At 37.6% G+C, this 11829-nt stretch overlaps 1 protein-coding gene across 1 annotated transcript in view; it reads left to right on the plus strand.

Annotated features, from left to right (window-relative positions):
- Positions 1–2578: 2578 nt before the first annotated feature.
- The window catches only part of LOC107557132 (neurobeachin-like protein 1), a 51928-nt gene continuing 42677 nt past the window's right edge, over positions 2579–11829 (plus strand). Inside the window, exons 1-2 of the mRNA XM_016240462.1 lie at positions 2579–2852; positions 3482–3842. Coding sequence (XP_016095948.1) covers positions 3792–3842 — 51 coding nt within the window. The 5' untranslated portion in view covers positions 2579–2852; positions 3482–3791. The remainder of the gene's footprint in view (positions 2853–3481; positions 3843–11829) is intronic.

Genomic DNA, 11829 nt, shown 5'->3' on the forward strand with positions numbered 1-11829 from the left:
GAGAGTGTGAGCGAGAGAGAGAGAGTGTGTGAGTGAGAGAGAGAGAGTGTGTGAGTGAGAGAGAGAGAGTGTGTGAGTGAGAGAGAGTGAGAGAGAGAGTGAGAGAGAGTGAGAGTGTGAGTGAGAGTGTGAGTGAGAGTGAGAGTGAGAGAGTGAGAGAGTGTGAGAGTGTGTGAGTGTGTGTGTGTGTGTGGAGTTCATTAGTGCATCACCCACTCAACCTATGCCAGTGAACATGCGGGTGTGTGTACAGTACATGTGTTTGTGTGTATCTCTGTGTTCAAATATCCAAATCCTCCTCTTGCTCTGTACGAAGAAACTGCACGTTTTAATCCTGTGAAAAAATAAACCGAACTTTCAATGCTGTGCTGTTCAACTACCCATCTACACTGCCTCAACCCTGAGTGAGAGTGAGTGTGAGAGTGAGAGTGTGAGTGAGAGTGAGAGTGAGAGTGAGAGAGAGAGAGAGAGTGAGAGAGAGAGAGAGAGTGAGAGAGAGAGAGAGAGTGAGAGAGAGAGAGAGAGTGAGAGAGAGAGAGAGAGTGAGAGAGAGAGAGAGAGTGAGAGAGAGAGAGAGAGTGAGAGAGAGAGAGAGAGTGAGAGAGAGAGAGAGAGTGAGAGAGAGAGAGAGAGTGAGAGAGAGAGAGAGAGTGAGAGAGAGAGAGAGAGTGAGAGAGAGAGAGAGAGTGAGAGAGAGAGAGAGAGTGAGAGAGAGAGAGAGAGTGAGAGAGAGAGAGAGAGTGAGAGAGAGAGAGAGAGTGAGAGAGAGAGAGAGAGTGAGAGAGAGAGAGAGAGTGAGAGAGAGAGAGAGAGTGAGAGAGAGAGAGAGAGTGAGAGAGAGAGAGAGAGTGAGAGAGAGAGAGAGAGTGAGAGAGAGAGAGAGAGTGAGAGAGAGAGAGAGAGTGAGAGAGAGAGAGAGAGTGAGAGAGAGAGAGAGAGTGAGAGAGAGAGAGAGAGTGAGAGAGAGAGAGAGAGTGAGAGAGAGAGAGAGAGTGAGAGAGAGAGAGAGAGTGAGAGAGAGAGAGAGAGTGAGAGAGAGAGAGAGAGTGAGAGAGAGAGAGAGAGTGAGAGAGAGAGAGAGAGTGAGAGAGAGAGAGAGAGTGAGAGAGAGAGAGAGAGTGAGAGAGAGAGAGAGAGTGAGAGTGAGAGTGAGTGTGTGTGTGTGTGTGGAGTTCATTAGTGCATCACCCACTCAACCTATGCCAGTGAACATGCGGGTGTGTGTACAGTACATGTGTTTGTGTGTATCTCTGTGTTCAAATATCCAAATCCTCCTCTTGCTCTGTACGAAGAAACTGCACGTTTTAATCCTGTGAAAAAATAAACCGAACTTTCAATGCTGTGCTGTTCAACTACCCATCTACACTGCCTCAACCCAATCAAAGTGAAACTGAAGGACTGAGCAGCTGTAACTGTGACCGATATTATATTTACTGTTTTTTTTTTTTTACATGTTAACTGTATGAGATATTTAGACATGATAAATATATTCTTACTCCGTTTCAGAACTCTTTGGTGTCCTGTCTTTTGTTTTTTGCCTTGTACCATTTCTTAATGCAGTAGATTCAAAAGTGAGATTCTAACTTTTAAGTTCCTGCCAATTAAAAATGTCATATATAATTTTCTATATTTTTCTTCTGTAAGTGTTCTTGTTCAGTTAATGACTTTTCCCGTGCAACTTTACAAGCTTATCTAATTTGACTGATTTATATTTTCAAAAAATATTTCATTTCTAGCAGTTTGTGTTGCATCTGATGAACTTTTATTTGAGCTGCGAGTATTTCTGTATTTGCGTTCTCTGGCCAGCAGAGGGAGGTCATATTTTGTCAAAATAGTCAAATAGATTCTGCACTTTTTAACTTCTCATGCTCGCAAAAAACAGTATATTTAATGTCAAGGTAACTTGAAGTACATTAATTATAGATCTAAAAATAGCGACGACCGAATTGTTGAGGCTGAATTTAGCATAATCTTACTATGATGAATGCATCTTATCAATATTAATTATGCAAATTCATGTGTATACAGTGAGCCTATCTGATTGGCTGACAGGCATACGTTGGCATGTGAACGCTAGTCAATTGGCGAATTGCTGAAGCGTGCTTATGAATATTAATTAGATTACGTAACCGAACACCCTGGCCTGACTCGAGCATGATAAACGTGAATTTAACTTGGAACGTCTTTTCTATAAATCTTTAGATATGAAAGTTAATTTTTCAGATTTTGTTGTTGTTGTTATTTTGATATACATAGATTATGACCAAATGTGGCTTTTATTTTCAATCTTTGTTTATATATATATTTATTATTTATCAAAAAGAATAGTATTATACTGATATATATATATATATTATACTATTATTTTTTAACTACATTTTGTACAATGTGACTGTCAAAAAATATCGCAAGGAAGCATTCGTAGCAACGTCAGCATGGTGTAATTAATATTCATTAGGCCAAGCCTTTGTGGGATTGGTCGTTTCGCCAGTTTCAGCCACGCCTTTGCGACTCACATGAGCTCCACATAGGCAACGTAAAGGAGTGCGGCCTGTCGTAAAACATATGGGGAAGAAAAACACACACACACACACACCTACCTTCAAGCCACTCGAGCCCGTGCCGTGGCTTTGTAACGAGCCCGTCCCAGTCCAGTGCGATGATATTCGTCTCATGCATCCGGGCTGTCAGGCTTATCTAGTTACTAAATGAGTCAAAAGCTAGTTTGGGTGGTTGAAACCGACATGCTTTAAATGTCAGTGGCGCTTTCAGTTCATGCAACATTCCTGGATTCTTCAGCAGAGCACGAGCTGTGGGTCGGGAGTTTCGACGGGCTGCTTTTGTTGAGGCAGGTGAGTTTCACAGCCATAGTGAGCTCATCTATTCATGCACAGTATTAGTATTAATATTGTATATGCCGCTGCCACTTGTTTATTATGATCTGGTCTTTATAATATGACAAGTGTTGATTTTAGGGGGTATTCGTAAGTATCTAAATCTGAAGTAAATAGTTTAGGCAAGATAATGCTGACTGTTTTAGGTGTTGAACGTTTTCACAACCTCTAGGAGTAAGTTTCTATCTGAATCTAGATTCTGTGTTTTTGTTTAGGATCTATATCTTACAGTAACACCCAGAGTTCTAGATCAGCTCTTTGCAATATGTGCAAATCTTTGGGCATCAATACATAATAAATGCATGGAAATAATCTGAACCGATATGGTCAAGTTATTGAGTTAAGATATAGTTTACATGCTATTTCAAGGCCTGGGATATAATGTTGGCTCTGTGAACATGTTGAGTTGGCCTGGGATGATGTCATGGGTCTCTGTTTATTTTGGGATATTTTTTCCTTCTCTCAAAGTCATGCATTGCACATTTACTGTTACCTGTGGCATGCACATTCGTTTTTGGAATTTGCAATGCATTCGTGCGGCATCGAAATCCATTGCTGTTTGTAACGTGTGCTGTGTTTGTCGACAGGGCTTGGAAGAACAGAGGAATTTTTGGAATATCGAAAAGCTGCTGGTGGAAAACTGCCCGGAAACGCACAAGTCCAAGTCGTCTGGGATTCGTATCGTTCACATGATGGATGTGATTTCACCGTGCACCGGGGAAATGACACGATCTGTCACCCTGGATTAACACAGATTCACCCATTGGTGGGATTTGTTGGGCAAACTCCTTTTGGCAGGATGTTGACACCATGAGGGCTCGGGAATATCGACCATAATATAATCGGGGTTATTATCGGGAAGATTTCTGCCTACATGCTCACAGCTTGCGGTGCAGAATGGCATCGACCGAGAGACTGTATGAGGTTTGGATGCTGTACTGCAATAAGGTAAAGAGCTTGCAGAGCACATGCACCTTCATAGAGTTAATGCATTTCATTTCTCACGCAGATGCTCATTGCATCACTAAGCACGGCCAAATAATCTCCTTGCATGTAAGAAGGAGTGCGGGTTTAGTTATTCATTTCTTGCAGCGTGCATGGGGCTGCTACACTGTGTTCTATATGTGAATGCATGTTGTGACATCTTGAGATGCCCTCTGGGGAGATCCGCTGAGCTCAGGTGGTTGGGAATGTCCAGTTGTGTTCATTGATGAGGGATTGTATATAATGCCGACCCCCATCTGTGATGTAATCGGACTTAAGATAATCAACCCGAGATAATTCAGGGCACAGTGACAGATTGTGTTTTGGTTATTCTTCCCCATTGACCCCAGATGCATTTGGGTTTAAGAGTTTTTCCATAAAGATCTCATGTTGGTTTACAAAAAAAAAAATGTCTTAAAGCGTGTCGTTTTTTTAATGTTAAACTTTCTTATCCCAGTTCATGATGTAGGAACAACTATAAATGGACCTTCAGATGTCAGTTTCCCCAAAAAGTGTAAACAGTGCTCTGTTTGTTTGCGCAACACTGGTGTGAATTTGGGGCGGAGCTAATTGTTTGACCGACCAATGGCTGATAGGGGGAGTGTTCAGGAAATATGTTTGAAAACATTATTTTTGCTATTCCATTTTTGCTAGTAATGCAGAAATGACACACTTTAGCTTTAAAAAGCCTTGCATGTCTTCAGGATAAAGCTCTCTGATTTGAACTATATTTCTATGTAGTTATAATGTAGCCTACTCTTTTAGTTTTAGTTATTTTGGTATTTGAGTTCTTATTATTTAATTCAACTCTTATTATTTAATTACTATTTAATTAAATTATTTGATCATTATTTTTTTCAGTTAGCTGCAAAGGCAACATTTCTAATTTTCGTTAGTGTTTCATCTAATATCTATTTGATTTTCTTCTGATTTATTTCAATTACACTGGGAAAAAAATTGGTGTATGATTTACTTCTAACAGTTTTCACTCTAAAAAAAAAAAAAAAAAAGAAAAAAGGCAAGTAACATTCAAATAAACATGAAATTTTGAAGTGGCAAAACTGATATAGCATTTTCTTGTAAAACATACTCCAATAATCAAACAACCACCCAGAATACCTTAGTAATGCCTTAGCAACCACCCAGGATGCCCTAGCAACCGCATAGCAACACCATAGCAACCACCCAGAACACTCTAGCAACCATCTTGCAATGTCCTAGCAACCACCCAGACTACCTTAAAGGGGTCATATGATGCGATTTCAGTTGTTCCTTTCTCTTTGGAGTGTTACAAGCTCTTGGTGCATAAAGAAGATCTGTAAAGTTGCAAAGACTAAAGTCTCAAATCCAAAGAGATATTCTTTATAAAAGTTAAGAGTCAGCCACGCCGTCTCACGCTTGAGGTATTCGGCCAATCACAACGCATTGGATAGCTGGCCAATCAGAGCACACCTCGCTTTTCAGACCGATGAGCTTTGTAAAAATCAATGCGTTTCAAAAAGGCAGGGCATAGAGGAGAAACAATAATGTACAGTATGTGGAAAATAATGTGTTTTTTGAACTTTAAACTGCGTAAACACATTTCATTACACCAAATACACAAAATAATGTTCTTTTTAGCAACATCATATGACCCCTTTAATAACACCCTAGCAACATGTCATTGAACTCCACTTCTCTTACTTTCACTCATTGCTCATGACTGAATAAACCTGCTTTTTTGCGCTATTGCTTGTAATTAGCTTATTGTGAAATGTAGGTATTGACAATTTGGTAACACTTTACAATAAGGTTCATTAGTTAACTACTTTAGTTAACATGAACTAAGCATGAACAATACTTCTACAGCATTTATTAATCTTAGTTAATGTTAACTTCATCATTTACTAATGCATTACTAAAATCAAAAGTTGTGCTTGGTAGCATTAGTTAATGCTCTGTGAACTAACAAATGAACAACTGTATTTTCGTTAACTAACATTAACATTAATAAAGATTAATAAATACTATAATAAATGTATTGTGTATTGTTTATGTTAGTTTAACTAACATTAACTAATGGAACCTTATTGCAAAGTGTTACCGGCAATTTTGTTGCCATAATAAGCTTCTTTATTACAATACAACATAGCAAGAGTCTATAAAAAATATTACAAAAACAATAACTGTTGTACATTTTTTATTTATTTATATTTTTGTGTGGCGAGGCCTGCTCAAGAACACCGAACACACATGTGATCTGGCTCTTTTGCCTCAGGGCTACCCATGTTGGCTTTCTCAAGCCAACATCAAAGTTTGTTCACAAACTTTAGCCTCTAGGTTTATTTAAAACTGTTTAGCTGCAGATTCATCTTTAGCGAGTAGTTCAACACAATAGCATTCTTCACACTCCTTTAAACTCCTTGTCTTAGTGTTTCGTGTTGCCAGTACAGATCTTTAACTGCTAGGTTACCATCATGCTGGTATATTCAGATCCTTGTTGAGACTATTGTGATCATCAGGCTATGGTGGGTTCAGGACATTTAACACCAAATCATTCTCAGTAATAATTATGAGCCAGATCAAATGTAATAACACATTTTCCACAAGAGAGAATATTCTGCTTCCTCAAGAACTTGAGTGTCAGCAGTGTCTTGTGGGTCTGTTGTGTTAGTGTAATACAGCGATTGAGCCCCTCAGAGCCGGGGCCGTCCACTGGGACGCAGATCTGATCCAGATGACCTGCCAGATAAAATACAACTTCCGAATCTGAACATTAGCTTTGGGTTGCGGCAGTAAATGTGAGATTTAGGTCTAAAAGGAATAGAAGACTTAAAATAAAACATGTGCATTGATCAATAAGGGTTTAAATGCTAAAAGAGCATCACGGAATGATGGGATATACAGTTTTGCTTCAGTTATTAATCAAGCGTTGTGCAGTCTTGATTCTCTCACAGTGACACGTTGAACCTGCCAGCTCGTCCTTGACATTATTTCCGTCGTGATCTGATAGTCGCAAGTCCAGTGTGGTTTTGTTTGCTGCAAGAATGACCTTTGCTTTTGTTCATGGTTTCTGCTCTCATACATTAACCAGCCTGTGATCTTCAGAGCGACATTTCCTCTTCAGCACGCTAATGTAGCCTAATGATAACCTTTATGTCTGTCAGATTTACATTGATGCACGTTAGCAGGCATTACAATGGTTATTTTGCTGTGAATTCTGGGACATGTGTTTTTGTGTTTCCTGGGACAAAATGATTTGGAGCCCAACCTGCTAAAAACAAACAAATACTGGAAAAATGTTGTTCTGGGAACCTTCTAGCCTTGTACTGAGAGCTCGTATGTGATTCTGAGTGATGTTTTCTCGTTTAACCACCTGTAAGTTGCCACAGCAAACCTTTGACCTCTGTACAGCATCATCTGAAGTACGTTTTGTCCATTCAATAATAACATATGCCATTTGATTCCATCAGATGAGGAATAACCTATTTAGGCTTATATTGTATCTCAAGGTCACAAAATATAAAACTCATGCATTCTGATGGAAATCCATTTACTGGGACGTTCTGTCATCTAACATGCCATGAATGGCAGCACTATTTTAATATAGTTCATCTAAATTCTTTGAAAGTATAAGTGAAAAATTGTTTGGCTGTACAGGTAGTTGGGGTTGCTATGTGGATTCATGATAGATTACGTTTTTGACTATAAGTAAAAGCCGTTCTCATCTTCTTCGAACTCTACATTAGAAGAAAGCTCCAATTTAATGTATACTTTCTTGTATACCAGGTCCATATTTGACCAAAAATACAGTAAAAAGAGTAATCTTGTGAAATATTATTACAATTTAAAAACAACTGTTTAATATATGAATTGTTTAATCTGAAAAGGTTATGATCGAGAAACATTTTCAAAATTATCAATGTTGAATAAAGTTGTGCTGCTTATAATTGTATTATTTGATGAACAAAGTTCAAAAGAACTCATTTATTTGAAATAGAAATCATTTGTAGTATATTATAAATGTCTTTACTGTCACTTTTGATCAGTTTAATGCATCATTAATGAATAAAAGTTTTAATTTCCTAAAAAATGAAATGTAAATCCTATTGACCCCGAATTTTTTCGACAGTGAAAATAGTGTAAGAAGAACCAAAATGGCAGCAATGCTAGACGTTAAGGGGTAGTTAGTAGGGATGCACCGATATGAAAATTTTGGCCGATACCGATAACCGATTATTCTTTATTTTTGAAAGCCGATAACCGATATGTTGGCCGATAAATCTATATCCAAATTGTTATATACTTTTTGAGAGCCTGATTACAAAAAAGGTCTCATCATTAAAAGCCACATCCCAAACACTTCAACATAAGCAGCCTAGTTTGAACGGTGTACGTTTTAAAAATATTTTTACTCTCCAATTGCCAAATTTTGTCATAAAAAAGTCTTACAAATAAATAAAATAATGCATAAATAATGCAAACAAGTCACTGGACATCATTACACGTGTAAAGAATCAAAATGAATGCGCTACAGATCAATAAAACAGAATTGTATATAATGTTATATACACAACATTCCCAATCATAGTTATTAATGTTGTGCACTGCTGTTTGAGCTGCGTGCGCTGAGCTAAAGACGATCACCGGTAAACTGAAGCGCTCTTTTAACTTAACCAAACGCATTCTATATGAGATAAATCAGATATACATCAAATAAACACAATATTACAACGTACAATTGCACAAAAGGCTGCAAACGAACAGCGCGCATCTGAAGTGTCTCTAAAGGAAATAATGCATTATTTATCGGCTTTAAGATAGCGGCCAAATTTTCTTATCAGGCCGATACCGATAACAGAAAAAATGAGCCGATATGGGCCGATACCGATATGGTGGCCGATATATCGTGCATCCCTAGTAGTTAGGTTGATTAATACTTGAAGAATACTTAGTATGAATACTTAGTCATACTCTGTTGGCAGTTTCATGTGTTTTTGAGATGCAAACACCTACCAAGTGTTACATCTTTGCAGTCTTTCTGAATGCCAGATGGACAAATGTCGAAATGGCAGATGAAGGAATTGAACTGAGTTGAAAATGACTGAAGGAAGAACCGGATGGATTGAATAAAGCATTCATAATGAAAGTGCTTTCCTTTCATGAGGTCTGTTTACTCAAGCAGTCTATTAGAAGCTGCGCTTTGTGTTTCCTGGTTACAGTCGTGGTCCCATAAACACACACACACACACACACACACACACCCACCCTCTGAGATAATGATAGACTGCACAGAGTCACTGTACACACATGTGTGACAGCAGCAGTTGTCTTGTGAATGGGACGGAGCTACTTGTGTGTGACCGTTGACCCATTTAATAGCAGTAATTATCAGGGCTTGTCCTTCAGTGCTGTAGTGTTTATACATGTACTACACACACGTACAGTATTCATCCTTTAGTCCTGATGTTTAAAGAGGGGGAATGAGGAAATCCTCTATTTGTGAGTGTAATCCAGTCTGTGTTCATATTCTCTCTCATTCTGACAGGTGCACTGTGGAAATTAAATAGGCTGTATCTAGTACTGTACATACTGGTAAATAAGTACATTAAGTACAACAAGTGATTAAAAACTAGAACGTTCCCATTAGCTTTAGCTGTGCTGTGCTGCATTGCATCACAACAGTGTTCATCGCTTGTTTTTGAGGGTCTGGTAATGTTTCTTCTGAGAATAGAATAGAATAGAGTTGAATCCTGACATTTCACATTTTTAATTTCATTGAAAGGTGTAAAAAAAGTGTGGTAAGACACTTATATGGTAATATAGATGTAAATTATATACAGTATTATGATTTACTAAGAGATATATGATTGAATGATTCTTTTTGCAGTGTCTTTGAATCACAGTGGTATACAACAGGATTCTGCCAATTATTATTTTTACTTGGTTTATTTGAAAAATTACTATGCATGAAACAAAAATTAAATATTGAATTAAAGTTCAATGTTTATTTCATTGAAAGGTGTAAAAAAAGTGTGGTAAGACACTTATATGGTAATATAGATGTAAATTATATACAGTATTATGATTTACTAAGAGATATATGATTGAATGATTCTTTTTGCAGTGTCTTTGAATCACAGTGGTATACAACAGGATTCTGCCAATTATTATTTTTACTTGTTTTATTTGAAAAATGACTATGCATGAAACAAAAATTAAATATTGAATTAAAGTTCAATGTTATATTTTAATTTCAAATAACTTGAGACTCGATAAAGCTAGTTCATTTTTTAATAATGTCCCACATTAAAATGAACTAATTAAATTTAAAATATGTACACTACCATTCATAAGTTTGGGGTCAGTTATGACATACAGTAAAATAAAGTAAAAACTGAAATATTATTACAATTTGAACGGTTTTCTGTTGTAATATTTTGTCAAATGTAATTTATTACTGTGATGTAAAGCTGAATTTTCAGCATCATTACTCCAGTCTTCAGTGTCAAAATGGCAGGCGTGCTGATATATCAGAAACTTGTTAATGCATTACCCAACTATTAATTTCTCTGGTAACAGCTATGATTCTTAGGGGCTTTAATGAAGCTTAGTTTTATATAGTGACCATTTCTGGACCCCTTCGTCACAGGACCCGGGACAGATTTTCCAGTTGTTGTCCTAACTTCTTCTGCACACCTGTTACAGATGTTAATGAATCGAAACCGCCTGCACATCTGTAGACCGTGACATTAGTGAGCTCCATAAATCATCTTGGCTGCTTTCTATTGCCTTGTTGTCCTTTCTCCTTTGCCATCTCGTCTGGTGTTCAGAAGGCACTGCAGGACTGCGAGAGGAGATAAGCACAGCGGGATGCAAAATTAAGCGTGTGAGAAAACTGAGATAGTGGGGTGAGATAGAGGAAAATGTGTTAAAGTGAGAGAGAGCGAGCGACTGGAGAGTGCTGTGCAGGCCTGTGCCGTCCCGTCTCACTCACAAATACCCGCTTTCTTCACCATGGTAACGGTCCCTATCCGATCCTCACAGGAACTCGAGTTGCTGTTGTGAAGGATTATTTGACTATTCAAACGCACAACTAAGATATTGGACAAGAGAGAATAAACACAGAGACCGTCTGTTGGAGTGACATTAAATCAGATAGGATTTAAAAGAATATTTCCTCTTATTTTTAACGAGTGAGTAAATGAGTTTACCTGTTTAGTGTGTCCCTGGAGTCCCATTTAGCCATTTGTTAGCAATCGTCTTTTTCAAGATGCAAAAAGCTTAAAAAAACATGAGTATTAATGATGTATTTTATGTCATAGAATAAAACATTATTTTGAGCTTGTTTTAACCACAGACCATATTTCAGGCTGTTATCTAAAAACCCATTCCAAAAACAAAAAACATTTATTTTGAGACAATGGAACAGGAAGTTTAAAAATGCTGATTCGTTTCTGAGTTTTTTGGACTCTATTAAAGTCCTCCCATAGTCAAATATTTTATCCCTTAAAACTTATCTTTGATAACCAAAATTACATATTTAAATGTTTTTTCTTGTGAAAATAATTTTCTCATGCCTTAAAACAGCTTGACTGTAACTCCAACACTCTTGCCTCATTTATTATACGCTGATCTATGAATATGCAAATTAGCCCCGCCTCCACTCACTCACAGCAGCCAGCGCCTCCTGATTCACTGAAATGTAGTAAACGCAAAACAATGGCATACACGGATAATGACTGATAAAACTATGTTTTTACTAGCGGACAACTACAGTGAATAGGGATGTAACGATTAACCGCGAGCCGGTTGAAAATCGATTCAAATATGTGACGATTCAAATCGGTTGAGATGCTAAACAAATCGCGATTCATTTAGGAGTTTATATGAATGCATGTCTGAGGGGAACTTACTGTCTTTAGAAAAGTTTAGATGGTATTTTTTCTTTTCATCTTGCCTCTGTATAATG

Source organism: Sinocyclocheilus grahami, unplaced genomic scaffold, assembly GCF_001515645.1.
Source record: "Sinocyclocheilus grahami isolate Dianchi unplaced genomic scaffold, SAMN03320097.WGS_v1.1 scaffold590.1, whole genome shotgun sequence".
Classification (NCBI taxonomy): Eukaryota; Metazoa; Chordata; class Actinopteri; order Cypriniformes; family Cyprinidae; genus Sinocyclocheilus; species Sinocyclocheilus grahami.